The sequence below is a fragment of the Leopardus geoffroyi genome, chromosome D3 (genome assembly GCF_018350155.1).
Source record: "Leopardus geoffroyi isolate Oge1 chromosome D3, O.geoffroyi_Oge1_pat1.0, whole genome shotgun sequence".
NCBI lineage: Eukaryota > Metazoa > Chordata > Mammalia > Carnivora > Felidae > Leopardus > Leopardus geoffroyi.
The window spans coordinates 5,249,733-5,267,601 of NC_059339.1; the positions used below are offsets into that span (position 1 = coordinate 5,249,733).

The 17,869-nt window shown below is 48.9% G+C and overlaps 1 protein-coding gene across 1 annotated transcript in view; it reads right to left on the bottom strand.

Annotated features, from left to right (window-relative positions):
* Nucleotides 1-4,380: 4,380 nt before the first annotated feature.
* Nucleotides 4,381-17,869, bottom strand: part of LOC123587387 (BRI3 binding protein) — a 28,673-nt gene continuing 15,184 nt past the window's right edge. The window contains exon 3 of the mRNA XM_045457112.1: nt 4,381-9,185. Coding sequence (XP_045313068.1) covers nt 8,764-9,185 — 422 coding nt within the window. The 3' untranslated portion in view covers nt 4,381-8,763. The remainder of the gene's footprint in view (nt 9,186-17,869) is intronic.

Sequence of the window (17,869 nt, forward strand, 5' to 3'; positions counted from 1 at the left end):
TACTGGGTCATTTGTACAATAATGCCGTACTGTTATTACATAATAATGCTATGTCATCTTATCACATAATCATGTTATACAATAATGTTATGTTGTATCATTATATAATAATGTTATATTGTGCCATGTTGTGTAATTAGGTTCTATGATATTATATGTTACATTGTGTTGTATAATGATGTTATATAGCATCATATTTGCGCCAAGTACAACAACTTGCATCAAAGTCATAGAAACACGGGGCGCCTGGGTGGCTCAGTCTGCTGGGCGTCGGACTTCAGCTCAGGTCATGATCTCACAGCTCGTGAGTTCAAGCCCCGCGTCGGGCTCTGTGCCAACAACTCAGAGCCCGGAGCCTGCTTCAGATTCTGTGTCTCCCTCTCTCTCTGCCCCTCCCCTGCTCATGCTCTGTCTCTCTCTGTCTCAGAAATAAATAAAAAAACATCAAAAAAAAAAAAGTCATAGAAACACATGGGGACTTAGGCTAAGTCAGTCTTTCTCTGTCTCAGAAATAAATAAAAAAACATCAAAAAAAAAAAGTCATAGAAACACATGGGGACTTAGGCTAAGTCAGTCAATTTAGGCAGTGCGGCTGTTGGTCAATACGGAAACGGTTAAATAAATTATGGCCTATCCACAAAATGGCCTTTCGTAGACAAAGAATGGGGCAGTTGGCTCAGCTATATGCACACAAATACCAGGTTCCAGAAAAGCGCAGACAATATACTGTGATTTGTGTTAAAGAATGGTGTATTTATATATCCTCGTTCAGTCACTGGCTACCCCTACAGGAGTCACAAGAAACTGGTCACAGGGGTCCCCTTAGGGGAGGAAACCGCGGTGGTGGGGAGATGGGGCAGGGGCGAGGTTTGGTGTTCACCAAACAGAGAGACGACTGTCATCCATGAACCAGGAAACGGGGCCTGGGCTGACAGGCTGACAGCAACGGGCCTGATGCGGGACTCAGACCCATGAACCGCGAGATCACGACCTGAGCCTAAGTCAGAAGCCCAACCGACTGAGCCACGCAGGCGCCCCAGAAAACGAGAACATCTAGCGAGAAGAGTGGCAGTGTTCCACGCGCCTCCTAATCTGTAATATCTGACTTAAGGACCACTGGGTTCCTCCTGCCCGTGTCGCCGTTCATCAGTTGTGATGTCGTATCTCATAGTCTCTGGAAAACCCCGTTGCACATTCGTGAAAGAATAAAGTGGAGAATGCAAACTCTCTAATATTAGTCTAATATTAGACTAATTATTAATAGTATTTTATGTAGCTGGAGGAACCCAGACCACAACGTGAGAGCCACAGGACTATCCAAATGAATGAAGAACATTTCTAAGCCTCCAAGTTTCCTTCATGCAAAAAAAAAAAAAAAAAAAAAATTATTATATAGATGTATCTTTATCTGTATATGCATGTGGGGGTAACATTCAAATAATTGTACACAATTCACACAGGGTGTTCTAAGCAATACGGGGAAAGGATCTGAACACAAAGGAAGGTAATTTTGCAGTCTTTTTTTTTTTTTTTTTTTTTAGTTTATTTATTTTTGAGAGAGAGAGAGAGAGAGAGACAGAGCACAAGTGGGGGAGGGGCAGAGAGAGACACACACACAGAATCCGAAGCAGGTTCCAGGCTCCGAGCTGTCAGCACAGAGCCCAACGCAGGGCTCAATGTCACAAACTGCGAATCATGACCTGAGTTGAAGTCGGCCACTTAACCAACTGAGCCACCCAGGTGCCCCATAAGGCTTAACTTTTTTTAAACCTCAATAAGCCGTAAAACAAATATTATTTATCCTTGTTCCCGGCTGTCACCCTTCGGAATAGAAAAGGTGGTTATTTCAGTTTTTTGATTGCCAGGCTTTGTAGTCATTATCTCATTAGGGTCGTCAATTAATAGCTCCGTTGATACAGGTTCAAAAAATAATAATAATAAAAATACCCATGAGAGGTACAGCTTCCCAGCAGGGAGATCCCGAAGCGGGTGACGGGACTTCTGACGAAGGGACATAGCCTGCAAGGCTGGGCGCCCACCCAGGTTCCCCGAGCTGTAAGCATTTGACCTTGGGAGATGTTCTTTAACCTCTCCGAGGCTAGGTGTTCTCGTTTTGTTACCCACATAATCCCTTCTTAGCAGAGTGGCTGTGTAATTCCAACAAGCTGGGGCAGGTACAGGGGAGCTGACCCACAGAAGGCTCTTAGCTCACACGGACGGCTGTCATTTATGGGGGCTTACGGCCACCGCCCCTCCCTCATCACCTCCCCCGTCAACCTGCTGCGCTCTTGGTCCAGAAAACTCATCTAAAGGAAAATTGTTTCTCTGCTCCCAATGCTCTGACAGCAAACAGTTTTCCCTCTCACTAAGCGATTCTGAGACCAGCTACCCAGAGCCAGTGCAGACCCCACAGGTTAAGAGCTGAGTCCCACGAAACCATCCCTGGCCTTCAGATGTCAATTGCAAGTTCGTCCCCCCACCCAGGGTTGCCCTCACTTCTGTCCAACTTGGTGACAAATCAGGTTCATGACTGCCTCCTTGGAGTCAATAAATTGCTAGAATCAGGCTCACCGAACTCAGGGAAACACTATTTACTATTACTGGTTGACTACGCTTTAATTAGTGATGGCCAGCTTCCAGGGCGCCTGGGTGGCTCCATCGGTTAAGTGTCTGGCTCTTGATTTCAGCTCAGGTCATGATCTCGCCGTTTGTGGGTTCGAGTCCCGCGTCGGGCTCTGTGCTGACAGCTTGGATCCTGCTTGGATTCTGTGTCTCCCTCTCTCTGCCCTTCCCCAGCTTGTGTGCACTCTCTCTCTCTCTCTCTCAAAATAAATAAACATTAAACAATTAAAAAAATATTACCAAAAAAAGCGGCCAACAGCACAGCACTGTCCAGACTGGGGACAGGTGCCGAGGTGCCCATGCACCACGTAGCTGCCCTGGGTATTAAGTAAACCACCTGCTGGCTGGAAGCACCCAGGGGCTTTGGCAGAGAGGGCAGTGAAATCGAAGACGGTAACCGGAGGCTGGGTTGGGGGCGGGGACGTGTATTTGTGCCCTCTGCTCTGTCAGTCACACTCCCCAGCCTGGTGCAGCCTCACCGGGCGAGGCCTCACTCCCGTTTCGTTTAACACTTTCTTGGTCCCGGGACCTGCTTCCACCCTCCTTTTCCACCTGCTGTTTTCACCGGGATGTTTTTTTTTGTTTGTTTTTTTTTTTTTTTAACGTGCTCTCACAAAATGATTAATGGCTTATATTTAATTCACTCAAAGGGACAAGGCTTTCCTGTCTCAGCGCGGTTCCTATTTTCTCACCCGACGCGGCTGTTGTGGCTAACTTGCTGTTCTGTCCCCGGTGGTGTGGGTCCCCTACCTTTAACCTGCTCCCTCTCCCAGGGGCCGGTCACCCAGGTGGCCTCCAAATAACTCACATGCCCAGGAGCAGTACTTTTGGGTCATAAGTGTGTTTCATCGGACTCTTCTGTTACATTTGCTCCTGAATTATTTGCTAAGGAAATAATTTTTAGCACCCAGGCATCTCAGTTCGGGGTGGGGGGGGGGGGAAGGGTCTACATGTGTTGCAAAACCCTCCTGGGGTTGCCCCAATTAGCAAATAAAAATAGTTTTCCTGGTTAAATTTGAATTTCAGATAGCAACACATTTTTTGTATATGTATATTCCTTGGGGTGCCTGGGTGGCTCAGGTGGTGAAGCGTCCGACTTCGGCCCAGGTCATGATCTCACAGTTCGTGAGTTCGAGCCCTGCGTCGGGCTCTGTGCTGACAGCTCAGAGCCTGGAGCCCGCTTCTGAGTTTGTGTCTTCCTCTCTCTCTCTGCCCCTCCCCAACTCATGCCTTGTCTCTCTCTCTCTCTCTCTCTCAAAAATAAATAAACATCAAAAAAAATTTTAGTATATATATATCCCATACAGTGATTGGTATATATGTATACTTAAAAAGTATTTGTTGTTTATCTGAAACTCAAATTTTTTTTTAACATTTATTTTTGAGACAGAGAGAGACAGAGCATGAACAGGGGAGTGTCAGAGAAAGAGGGAGACACAGAATCTGAAACAGGCTCCAGGCTCTGAGCTGTCAGCCCAGAGCCCGACGTGGGGCTCGAACCCACGGACCGCGAGATAATGACCTGAGCCGAAGTCAGACGCTTAACTGACTGAGCCACCCAGGCGCCCCTGAAACTCAAATTTAACTGGGCATCCTATGTTTTATCTGGTGACCCTACCTACCTCCAACACGTTAAGATTATTTGATTTCTCAGACCGGGGAACAGAATCACAGAATCAACCAACACAAAGTCGGGGAAATTCCACAAATGCTCGGTTAGGAGTGATGACATCTATTTAGGAAGCCCGTACAACGAAATTACAATAAACGTTTATTGAGCCGCAATTTTCACAATATTTTCATTCTGTTCTGAAATCGGTCTACAAATATCTCTACAGAACACTAAAGCCAGTGATTTAATAAATAAGAGGAATGTATGTAGCATTTTGCAAATAAAAGAAGCCTTATACATTCAGGTCTCTATTCGACACTCACAGAATCAGTTTCCCAAGGCTTTAGGCAACGAAAATGTGCACACAGCACAGACACACACGCACACCAGCGTATTCAAATCCGATGGGTTTAGATTAAGCGTGAAATCAAATGCTGCATAAAATTGATAACCAGATACACAAAGGATGAACTCAATCACGAACGCACTGTTTGATAATGGACACCGTTACGTCACTAGTATGATTTCCAGTTCAGAGGGAAATAAAGGATTGCTTCGCTGGATTTTAAGTGACCACAAATCACCGTCACCATCACAAGAAATCAGTTGAATTGCACGGTGCCCAGAGATTGGACACACATGCGACTGTTAGGCTGACACCACAATAAAACCTTGAAATCTGCGAAAAGACGTGGGGACATAGGGTCGATGACACCGTTAGCTGCCACAGGTTTCCCGTAAACGATGCAAATGATCATCAGCTTTTTATGCCACCACAGGGGAAAAAACTGGTCCTGCTGTGTCTCCTGCAAAAAACTCAAGACGCTGAACAAAGCCCGCTCCTCCCAGAGACTGTATATCCTATCGACGGCTGTCCGTTACTAATTTTAAGGGTACTATGTTAGACCCCGCAAAAAATAGATGATTCTATCGCTCACCACTCACAAGTGAGGGGCAAAAAGTCCAAGACTCCAAGGACCGTAAACAAAACTTTGTGGAATGGAGATCTATTATCATTACTATTTTGATTTGGGGACGAGGGGGTGACACCTCAGGGCCTTAGGAATTCCTGCTAACACAAGCCAGCTGGATGGCCGGAGCTGGCTTTTGGGTTCAGTCAGGCAATTCGAACCCCGTCAGGGAGAAGTTACCCGACGTCCTTCACCTAAAGCATCTTGGGGAGTACCAGGAAGCACAGAGATGGAACGGTTCAGAATTTCTGCTAACGACAAGGCGTATTAACTGTGTTTTGGATGCGTTGGCTTTGGCGTGTTTTTCCTAACCTCTCCGTGAGGCCGCTGAATCGGAGGCAGACCGGCAATCAAGGTGGTTTACACATTCCCCCCGAGCCAGCCCTCACGGGCGTGCAAAGTCACATCACAACCCTCCCGACCACTGCCCCCCAACCTGCACGTCCGCGCCTGGCACCGGTAAGGCGTGTTCAAACCCGTTGCTTCCTCCCACCACGGTGACGGAGCCCAGACACACACCCAGTCCGCGTCCCGACCCCGTGTGAGGCTTCGCGAGGCCCTGCAAGGCATGCTGCGGCCAGGTGCTTTAGGGAACCGTGCCAAGAACCTTCTCTCAACGGGATTAGCCCCCGTGCTGTCACCCAGGTAACCTTCGTAAATGGAGACCCCGGCACAGTTCACAAGAGCAGCTTTCAAGAAATTCCGTTGCTGCGTTTTGCCCCCAGAAGTGATGTGGGTTATCACGGAAACATGAGGCCAAACCACCCCCCACCCCCCCACCCCCCCCCCCCGCCCCCGGAAGCCAGGGGATGCTGATCTTGACCGGTACGGGGAATGCCTTTGTGGAGGGCTGACGTACCACGGAAGCGTCTTTGCTAACACGTCAGGGAACAGGTCCCTCTGAACACAGACTCCAGAAGATCCACTCTAGTCCAGCAATTGTGAGACGGCCGGTCCTTTTCCTTTTCTGTCCTTGGCGTTGGTTGTTACTGAGGCACTGGGAAATAAAAACTAGTCGAGTTTAAGATCTCTAGAAAACAGAGTCTTAATTCGAACCCATCCACGGTCGTTTCTGTCAGGGTTTTTTAGATCACGCTGAATATGAAGTGTCGCCCTAATAGGTCCTACAACCCAGAAGACATTAAAAAAAGGTTTCTCTTCCAGGTATGAGATGTGGTACAAAAATACATTTTTTTTTTTTCCCATGTACAAAAGAGAGAAAAAAGAAACACACGGGGAGTAGCGGGAAAGGCCAAATACCCTAACAAGCTTCCGTGGAGCGGAGAGAGAGAAAACAAAATCCCCAACTATTTGGGGTTAAGACGAGGCCCCAAAACAAAAGTCAAATGGATGCGTTAAAAAGCAGGCGTTGTTCAGACCGAACGTCCATGGCTTCTACCAGAATTCCAAAGAATGTTCTGCCCGGAAGTGATACTCCTTTGTAACTGTAGGTGCTTTCATTAAAAATAAAGCCGTCTTTCATCGCAGTGCATGAAATTGCAAGGTTGGCCTCAGAGAGCCCAACCCTTGGCTAATGGGGTGGAAACAGCGCATGTGACCAACAGCGATTTCTACCTGCTGCTTACGGCCTCCGCGCGCCAGTGCCCAGGTGCACGCGCCTCCCTTGGTTTACCGGAAGTGAAAACGGTTTTCCTGTCGACCCCAACACAGCACGGTGCCTTTCAGGGTTCGCGGGGGAAGGCGGCCGGGGGAACAGAGTGGATATTCCATCCAGACCGGTGACAGTTTAGGACTTACAAGCTGTGTGCAGAGAATGCCAGTTCTGCCCTGGCCAACACGAGCAAAGCAATGTTTTGGGATCTCAACGCGCCCGATGCACCAGAGCCAAACGCACAAGAGGAAGGCAGGCCGGGATGGCCTCCCCAGGGCTATTTTTTATACCCCTTGTGCTAAAAGAGATTGGCCTCCAAGATTCTGACTGCAACGGCTTCGGGCTCCAAATGTCCCCGGAGAAAGGCTTGCCCCGGGGCAGACCCCGGAAAACACGTATGCGTTTCAGGAAGCGAACCGAATGCTGCAAAGGTTGGGTCCCGTTACGTGCACCTCACACACAGAGGTTTCGTAAACATTCTCAGAAACATCCGCTCCAAACCTCACGGAAACCGCACAGGAGTTAGCAGACAGCTGAGTGTTTCTCCGGAACGATGGGTGGACCGTGGGATTCTACCCGATCCAACTGGGGGGGAGGGGGTCTGCAAATCTGCGTACAGAGGCTCTGTTGGGGGGCCGCCGGGGCACGTAGGTGGGCTGGGAAGGATTGTGGCGGCCAGAACTCCCTTTCCTTGTTCATGTGTTGCCTGATGCTTACCAACAGGCCTGGTGGGGGGGGCCTACACTGGGCCGCGTGCATCGAGCCCTGATCCAGCCTCGCAAGGCGCCCCTGTCGAGGACCCCCATCGCCGTCTGCCCGGTATGTCCCTCTCTGCCCCGAGGCGCCGCCGAAAATGAGGGCACCACGGACTTCACACAGAAAGCACATAACACGTGTGTCGTAAAAATTTCAGGAAAAAGAATTCGGATCTTCTCCAAGGCGTGTTTATTGCTGCTTACTGCTCCTGAGAATGCCTTATAAGCAGCAAGAGACTTGAAAATGTTATTAGCTGCTAGAGTTTGTTTTAATTCCGAGGTCCCGAGTCAACCCACACTACAGTGACACAAATAAAAACCCTTGAGAGCGTACCTTTTCTCTACAAGTCTAGCTGGCAAATGGTGATACCGGGGCATCAGATAGACTCCGGACAGGGGGAGTTTTGGCACTCACCCAGGTAGCTCTCGGCATCGAACTTCGGAAAGGGAAAACAAAAACAAAAACAGAAACAAAAACAGAAACAAACGATCTCAGGGTTGCTATGAATAACGATCTCTTTCTCCATTTAGAAATATAATTGACGGGGGCCTGGCTGGGGTCACGAGGACCCAGAAGATGTTTAGTTTCGTCCTGGACCCCAACCACCCACATCCAGAAACGACGACATCCATCAGCTAAGTCACCGTCAACCAAAAATGACACAAAACGAAGTTCACGGTTCTGGAACATGAGAAGAACGCACACAGACCTCACCCACCAATCCCTATGCCGTGACAACAAACAGTGACGCTGGAACTCTTCGTCTAAAATGTCCGATTAGCATATTCTCCCCCTCAGTGTAAAGTTTTATTAAACTTGACTCGATCTGCCTTTATTAAAAAACCTTACAAAAGATGTATTTAAGTGCTTGAAAAAATTAACTTTATGCACTATGCACAGATAAACTCTTACCATACAGCTAATATGGTTATATCCTTTGTTTCAAAAAATATTTCCTCCCCCACTAACGACCCCTCGCGGGTAGGTCCGCAAAACGATCCTGTCATTCCTCTGGGAACGTGTCTCAGGGGTTGACACGTGGCCGGAAATACCCTCGCAAAGCGCCCCCGGTTCCTGCTCGGGAATGTTTATTAGGACTGTTTGGGGTTTGCTGTTCTTTTTTTCCTTCTTCTTTTTTGCTTTCTGAGGCAGGGCGCTGGTACGGGGGGACCCGGCCGGCTGGCTGATTGTCACTTGCCGTTGGTGCGGTCGAGACTCTCCAGCACTTTGTTGAGGCGGATGTTGAGCAGTCTGACCTGGTTCTCCAGGTGCTCCAGCTTCTCCTCCACACTGGGGCCGCTGGGGCCGCTGCGCCAGTAGAAACCCATGGGCCCGGTCATAAAGTAGATGGCCACCACGAAGCACAGGGGCAGGACTGCGTTCTCCGGCTCCCCCTCGTACTTGTGCAGGACGTAGACGCAGGACATGGAAAACAGGATGACCCGGGCGATCCAGAAGAAGCGGCCGAACACCACGTGCAGGAGGCTGAAGGTGAAGCCCAGCGTCAGAGACAGGAACCAGTAGGCCAGGAGGACGACGCCCACCAGCAAGAGGGCGCGGGCCGGGCTGTTGGCCACCGAGGCCGGGCTGAAATACTGGGACAGGTTCGACACTGCGGAACAGAAAAGAGGGACAGTGGCGGGTCAGCACGAGCCGGGGGCTTCTCTGCAAGTGGGGTGCGGGGGTGCACTGGGTCTCCGCCCTACGCACGTCGAGTCCGCGGCCTCTTTATCCTTCACACGAAGCCCTGGGGGAAGGCAGGGCACCCTCCGAGGCCACCTGCCGCATCCTGAGTTGAAAACGCCTCTCATGGCAGGGCAGAGCTTACAAGCCCGTCCTCTATCTCCTTCCTTCCTGTCTCCCATGGTAGCAAACGCCCAGGTGTAGGCTGGGTGCGTGGCTGCCTAGGAGGAAGGCGTTTCCAGCCTCCCTTGGAGCTCCGAGACTAAGCTCTGGTCAAGGAGATATTCTGTGGTGGCTTTGTGGGGTCTTTCCTAAAAGTAGCAGGAATGTGCCCTTTCTCTCTTTTTCTGCCTGCTGCAATGGAGATGCGATGGCGGGAGTGGGAGCAGCTATACTGGGCCATGAGGTAAGGGAAGTAAGCCATAAGATGGACGGTGCCTCGGTCCTGAGGCCCTCGTGCTGCAAAGCCACCTCCCTGCCTAACCACCTACCTGTGAACACTGACACAGCTTTATTGAGGTATAACTGACAGAAAGCACTGTATAAGTTCAAGAGCATGACTCATTACATAGATTGTGAAATTATTAGCACAATAAATTTAATGAACATCCATCACCTCATATGGATACAAAAAAAAAAAAAAATGCTTTTTTTCTTGTCCTGAGAACTCTTAGGATCTACTCCTCTCTTAATAACTTTCATATATACCATAGAGCAGAGTTAACTGCAGTCCTCACTTTCTAAATTACACCCCCGGTGCTTACTTATCACTAGAAATTTGTACCTTGATCTTCTTATTCCAATTCCCGCACCCACCATCACCCACCTCTGACTACAAATCTGATCTCTTTTTCCATGAGTTGTTGTTGTTGCTGTTTTTTTTTTTAAGTTTATTTTTATTTTTGACAGAGAGAGACAGGCAGAGCACGAGTGGGGGAGGGGCAGAGGGAGAGGGAGACCCAGAATCCGAAGCAGGCTCCGGGCTCCGAGCTGTCAGCACAGAGCCCGACGCGGGGCTCGAACTCACGGACCGCGAGATGGTGACCTGAGCCGAAGTCGGACGCTCAACTGACTGAGGCACCCAGGCGCCCCTGCTGGTTTTTTTTTTTTTTTTTAAGATTCTTCATATAAGTGAGATTATCAGGTATTTGTCTTTCTCTGACTTGTTTCACGTGCCATAATGCCCTCGAGTTCCATCCAAGTTGTCACAAATGGCAGGCAGGATTTCCTTCTCTTTTATGGCCGAATAACATTCCACGGTGTGTGTGTGTGTGTGTGTGTGTGTCACTTCTTCACTGCCTCAATTTACAATCCCACCACCAGTGCACAAGGAAGGGTTCCTTTCGGTCCGCGTCCTTGCCAGCATTTGTAAACTCTTGCCTTTTTGATAATGGTCATTCCAGCAGGTGTGAGATAATGTGTGGTTTTGATTTGCATTTTCCTGATGAGTGATGTTGAACACCTTTTTATGTAACTGTTGGCTATCTGTTCTTTTGGGTTTTTAAAAAATGTTTATTTATTTATTTTGAGAGAGCATGCACACGAGTTGGGGGAGGGCCAGAAAGAGGAGAGACAGAGGATCCCAAGCAGCCTCCACTCTGTCAGCACACAGCCCGACACGGAGCTCGGTCCCAACAACCGTGAGATCATAACCTGAGCCGAAATCGAGAGTAGGATGCTTCACTGACTGAGCCACCCAGGCACCCCATTAACTGTTGGCCATGTGGATATCTCCTTTGGAAAAACGTCTAATGGGTCCTCTGCTTATATTTTAATCAGACTGTGGGTTTCTCGCTATTGAGTTGTAGGAGCTCTTTATAGATTTTGGTTATTAACCCCTTAATAGATACGTGGTTTACAAATAGTTTTTCCCATTCCACAGGTACTTTCTTTTTTTAAAAAAATTTTTAAAAACGTTTTTATTTATTTTTGAGACAGAAAGAGACAGAGTACAAGCGGGGGTGGGGGCCGCAGAGAGAGAGGGAGACACAGAATCCGAAGCAGGCTCCAGGCTCCGAGCTGTCAGCACAGAGCGCGATGCGGGGCTCGACCTCACAAGCCGCGAGATCATGACCTGAGCCGAAGTCGGACGCTCAACCGACTGAGCCACCCAGGCGCCCTGGTACTTTTAATTTTGTGATGGTTTCTTCTGCTGTGCGGAAGTTTCTTGGTTTGAGTAGTAGTACTTGTTTATTTTTGCTTTTGGTGTCATATCCAGAAAATCATTGCCAAGACCAATGTCAACGAGCTTCATGGAGTTGTATGGTTTCTGGCCTTACATTTAATAAGTCTTTCATACATTTTGAGTTAATTTTTGTGAGTGGTGTAAGGTAGGGGCCTCGTTTCATTCTTTTACGCGTGGATATCCAATTTTCCCAGCACCATCTACTAAAGTGACCGTCTTTTCTCCATTGAGTATTCTTGGCTCCCTTGTCAAATTTCAGTTGACCACGTATCCCTGGGTTTATTTCTGGGCTCTCAATTCTCTTCCATTGGTCTGCGTGTCAGTTTTTATGCTGGCACTATACTGTTTTGGTTACTGTTTTGGTTACTATTTTGGTTCCTGAGGCTTATAATACAACTTGAAATCGGGAAGTGTGGTGTTCTTTTCTCAGGATTCCTTTGGTATTCCTTTGGCGTCTGCAGTTCCATGTAAATTTTAGGATTTTTTTTCCCCCACATCTATAAAAAAAAAAAGCCATTGGAACCTTGATAGGGATTGCATTCAATCTGTAGATGGCTTTGGGTAAATAACAGACATTTTAACATTAATTCTTCCAATCCATGAACATGGGATAATTTTCCATTTATTCACGCTGTCTCCGATGCCTTTCGTCGATGTCTTACAATTTATCTTTCACCTCCTTGATTAAGGTTATTCCTAAGTATTTTATTGTTTTTGATGCTATTGTAAATGGCATCATTTTCTTTCTTTTTCGGATACATTCATCGTTAGGGTATAACAATACTGCTGATTTTTGTATGTTAATGTTGCACCCTGCAACTTTACTGAATTCACTGATCAGATCTAACAGTGTTTTCGTGGAGTCTCTAGGATTTTCTATGGACAAATCATGCCACCTGCAAACAGATAATTTTACTTCTTCTTTTCCAATTCTGATGGCTCTCGTGTTTTAAGAATAAACATTCTTCTCAAAGTCACAACACTATGGGGCGCCTGGGTGGCTCAGTTAAGCGTCCGACTTCAGCTCAGTTCGTGATCTTGCAGTTCATGAGTTCGAGCCCCACGTCAGGCTCTGTGCTGACAGCTGGGAGCCTGGAGCCTGCTTAGGATTCTGTTTCTTCCTCTCCCTCTGCGCCTCCCCCACTCATATTCTCTGTCTCTCAAATGTTAAAAATGTTAAAAAAACAACAACAATGGGGCACCTGGGTGGCTCAGTTGGTTAAGCGTCCGACTTTGGCTCAGGTCATGATCTCGCAGTTTATGAGTTCGGGCCCCACGTCGGGCTCTGTGCTGACAGCTCAGAGCCTGGAGCCTGCCTCAGATTCTATGTCTCCCTCTCTCTCTGCCCATCCCCTGCTCACGCTCTGTCTCTCTCTGTAATAAATAAATGCTAAAAAAAAAAAATTAAAACAACAACAACAAATTTCATTATGATTTTGTACTTAAATATACCTCATACTTCCAGGCTAATTTTTCTTAAACAAATTTTTTTTTTATAAATTATTTTTAAAGTTTATTTATTATTGAGAGACAGAGAGACACAGAGTGTGAGCAGGGGAGGGGCAGAGAGAGAGAGGGAGACACACAGAATCTGAAGCAGGCTCCAGGCTCTGAGCTGTCAGCACAGAGCCCGACGTGGGGCTCGAACTCACAAACTGCGAGATCATGACCTGAGCCAAAGTCAGTCGCCTGACCAACTGAGCCACCCAGGCGCCCCAAACATTTTCTTTTTTTAAATAGTCTTAATTTTTCAGAGGGGTTTTGGGTTCACGGAAAAATTAAGCAAAAGATATAAATTAATTAATTTATTTATTTTTATTTATTTTTTTATTTTAGAGAGAGAGAGCATTGTGTGCAGGGGGAGGGGGAGGGGCAGAGACAGAGAGAGAGAGAGAGAGAGAGAGAGAGAGAGAGAGAGAATCTTAGGCAAGCTCCATACTCAGCATGGGGTCCGACTTAGGGCTTGATCCCAGACCCTGGGATCATGACCTGAGTCAAATTCAAGAGTTGTACCCTTAACCAACTGAGCCACCCAGGCGCCCCAATATAAATTAATTTTTAAACATTGTTATTATTAATTCGTTTAGAAACAGCAATGAACCCAGGGAAGTGGGTGGGGGATGGGCTAAATGGGTGATCGGTACTAAGGAGGGTACTTGGTTTTTGTTTTTAATTTTTTTTAATGTTTATTTATTTTTGACAGACAGAGAGAGAGAGAGAGAGAGAGAGAGAGAGAGAGAATGAGTGGGGGAGGGGCAGAAGAGAGGGAGACACAGAATCCGAAGCAGCTCCAGGCTCCGAGCTGTCAGCACAGACCCCGACACGGGGCTTGAACTCACAGACCGCGAGATCCTGACCTGAGCCGAAGTCGGTGGCTCAACCGACTGAGCCACCCAGGCGTCCCAGGAGGGTACTTGTTATAATGAGCACTGGGTATAATACGTGATGAATCACTAAATTCTACTGCCGAAACCAGTATTACAGACTATATGTTAACTAACTAGAATTTATTATTATTATTATTTTTTATTTTTATTTTTGGGACAGAGAGAGACAGAGCATGAACGGGGGAGGGGCAGAGAGAGAGGGAGACACAGAATCGGAAACAGGCTCCAGGCTCTGAGCCATCAGCCCAGAGCCCGACGCAGGGCTCGAACTCACGGACCGCGAGATCGTGACCTGGCTGAAGTCGGACGCCTAACCGACTGCGCCACCCAGGCGCCCCACTAACTAGAATTTAAATAAAAATTTGGAAAAAAAAAAAAACAATGGACCCATTACAGGCTAACACAAATAATATATTTTTTGAGAAGAATAACTGATTTCCAAAACAGTACCAAAAAATCCCGATGATGAAAACAGTGAGATGTTTTGCATTTTTACAACTCTTGTTTTTTGGTTTTTTTTTTTTAATATCTGGGCTGTTAGGAGAGAGCTGGATCCTCAGATCTGGTTTTGAATTCACAGAAACAGAATGTCAGCCACAAACGTGGGCCACGGATAGATTTTAAACATTTCTCGGGGCGCCTGGCTGGCTCAGTCCACAGAGTATGCAACTCTTGATCTTGGGGCTGTGAGTTTGAGCCCTGCGTTGGGTGTAGAGATTACTTAAGAATAAAATCTTTATTTTATTTTTAAAGTTCATTTATTTATTTTGAGAGAGACAGCGAGCACAGGTCGGGGACGGTCAGAGAGAAGGAGAGACAGAATCCCAAGCCAACGTCACACCATCAGCACAGAGCCCGACGCGGGGCTCGAACTCACAAACAGTGAGATCATGACCTGAGCCGAAGTCAGACGCTTAACTGACTGAGCCACCCAGGCACGCTTAAAATACCTACTTTAAATAAATAAATGAATGAATAACAAAACAAACAAATATTTCTAGTAGCCACATTAAAAAGGGCAAAAAAGAAATAGGCAAAATTAACATTAAGACGTTTAGCCCAACAGGGGCGCCTGGGTGGCTCAGTTGGTCAAGTGTCTGACTCTTGATTTCGACTCAGGTCACGATCTCACAGTCGGTGACTTTGAGCCTCGGCATGGGGCTTTCTGCTGTCAGCGAGGAGCCTGCTTGGGATTCTGTCTCTCCTCTCTCTCTGCCCCTCCCCCACTTACATGCACACTTGGTGTGATCTCGCTCTGTCTCTCAAAATAAATGAATAAACTTAAAAAAAAAAAAAGATATTTAGCCCAACATATGCAACATATTATCAACGTGGAATTGATACATCGAAGGATCCCTTGAATGCCTGGCCTCGCACCGGTTGCTGGAGAAGGGGGGGGACCTCAGGAACCCCCTCCAGGGTTCCTCAGAGCGTACTTTGAGAACCACCGGACTAGCCTATGTCTATCTGAAGCTACATACCACGTGTTATTATCAGGGTAACAAGGGGCTAAGTTAGGTGACCAGCGAGGACAAGGACCCTCGGTGGGGGTGGATCTAGGACTAGGGCAGAGAATGTTGACACAGGCACGACCTCGCTGAAACCCGCGCTGCAGCCCAGCGAGGCAGGTAGGAAGCAGCGTGCCTCGCCAGACGCCCTAAGAATCGCAGCTGGAACGATGAGCAACCCATCACTCCTGCCTGAATGCGCTTCCCGGAGCTGCCACAACAAAGCAGCACAGGCCGAGCGGCTTAGGCGACGGGAACGTACGTATTCGCACACAGTCTGAGGTCAAGGCGTCGGCAGGGTGGCGCCTTCTGAGGCCGCCGGGGGGACGGCCCGTCCCAGGCCTCTCCCCAGCCTCTGGGGGGTGTGGGCGACCCGTGGTCTTCTTGACTCGTGGGAGCATCCCCCTGACTCCACCTTCCTCTTCAGGTGGCCTTCTCCCTGCGGCCGCTGGGTCCAAGCTCCCCGCGAGGTCACCGGTCCTACCGGATTAGGGGTCCACCCCGATTCAGAGCCAGGGGAAAGCCGGCTGCGCGTGCAGCCGGACACAGACAGCCCTCGGCGTGGGGAATCGAGCCTGGGTGGGTCCCACAGGGGCCTGACGAATGACTTTTCGGAGCGGATCCCCTCCGTAAGCCGTGAAGGGGTCACAAGGTATTTACCGCGGGCCCACGCGCTGCTCTGATGGCCCTGCACAAATTGTCATCTGGTCCTCACGACGTGCTGATGATACGTAGCGTTTTCCACACGGGGGGGGGCGGGGCTCAGGCACACAGCGTGACTTGCCCCGGGTCCCGCAGCGAGGACAGGGCGGAGCTGGGATCTCGAGGCAGGGAGTCTGGTTTTCGGACTGCGCTACCCTGACGTGTCTCACGAGCGTGCGTGTGTCAGAAGCGGCTCCCAAGGCTTCAGACAGAGGAAACAGCCTGATGAAGGGACGAGGCTTTAAGTCCACCCTTCCAGCTCCTTCCCGGAAGAGTGACTTGAGCCACTGGGTCTAGAGCAGGCTAACGCCACGGTGTCCGTTATGGGAGCCATCGGCCACGTGTGGCCACTGAGCGCTTGAAACGTGGCACGTCTGAACTGGGATGTGCTGTGTCAAATACGGGCTGGATCACGAAGGCCTCGCACCCCCCCCCCCAAAATGTAAAGACGCCTCATTAATAATTCCACACACTCACCACAAGTTGAGACGACAAGAGTTTGAATCTCTTGCGTTAACTGGAATACCTTATTAAGTTAGTGTGGCCGGTTCCTTTTTACTTTTTTTAACGTGGCAACTGGAGCATGTGACATCATCAGGCGCTCTCTTGCTACTGGACGGCTCTGGCTAAGGAGGCTCCACTTTAACCGGTACCCCCGAGAGATTCTGGAGACAGGAAGTAGAGGATTGTGCTCATGGAGACCTTGTGCTCCAGAACATCCAACTGCGGAACGCTATTTCCCGTAAAGCCTCCTGCGTGCTCAGACTTCTAAGCAGAAGCTGAAAATCCCAAAGGCCTCTGGATGCTTTGAAGTTTATGCGCCAAATACAAGGGGAGAACATGACGTGGGAGGGGTTCTTTCACCTCCGGAACGTGCCAGCTGCCCTCCCCACGAACGCAAGCATGTGGGGCCTCTGCGGAATGACTCTGTTCTGATCCCCTCCCAGGTAATCGGGAGGCTGTCTCCACCGCAGCTTTTTCCGCTCCAAGCTGCATGCAACTTTTTGCAATCAGGTTTGCCTCTCCAGGGCTCCTTGTTGGCCAGGGATGGAAATACCGAGAGTTTAACAATCTGGGCGGGTGGCGAATACGGACTCCGAGCGGGATTGCACACAGTTGCCGTATCTGGGTTGTGTGTTGGCTCAGCCCGACTCCCAGGAGGCTGCGAGTGGCATAGAGCATTGGGACTGTATCGTCTTGCCCGCTGGGGGCCAGAATTCTGAAATCGAGGTGTGGGCAGGGCCGTGCTCCCTGAGCGCTCAGAGGGAGTCCCTTCTGGCTCCAGGCACCCTTGGCTTGTGGCCACGCCCCTCCAGTCTCTGCATCTGTGTCCATAGGGCCATCTCCTCTCTGTGTGTTTGTCTCTGTGTCCAAATTTCCCTCTTCTTACAAGGACACCAGACACTGTCTGGTGGGATTTAGGGGCCACTCTAATCCAGGATAGACCCCATCTTAACTTGATCACATCTGCAAAGACTCCATTCCCAAATAAGGTCACATTCATAGATACTGGAGCTTTTGGGGTACTTTTGGGGGGACGCAAGTGAACTCCCACCAGCAGCGAAGCAGAGGGGCCAAGAGTCCCCCGACTTTTTTTTTTTTAATTTATTTTTTTTTATTTTTCAACGTTTATTTATTTTTGGGACAGAGAGAGACAGAGCATGAACGGAGGAGGGGCAGAGAGAGAGGGAGACACAGAATCGGAAACAGGCTCCAGGCTCTGAGCCATCAGCCCAGAGCCTGATGCGGGGCTCGAACTCACGGACCGTGAGATCGTGACCTGGCTGAAGTCGGACGCTTAACCGACTGCGCCACCCAGGCGCCCCCCCCG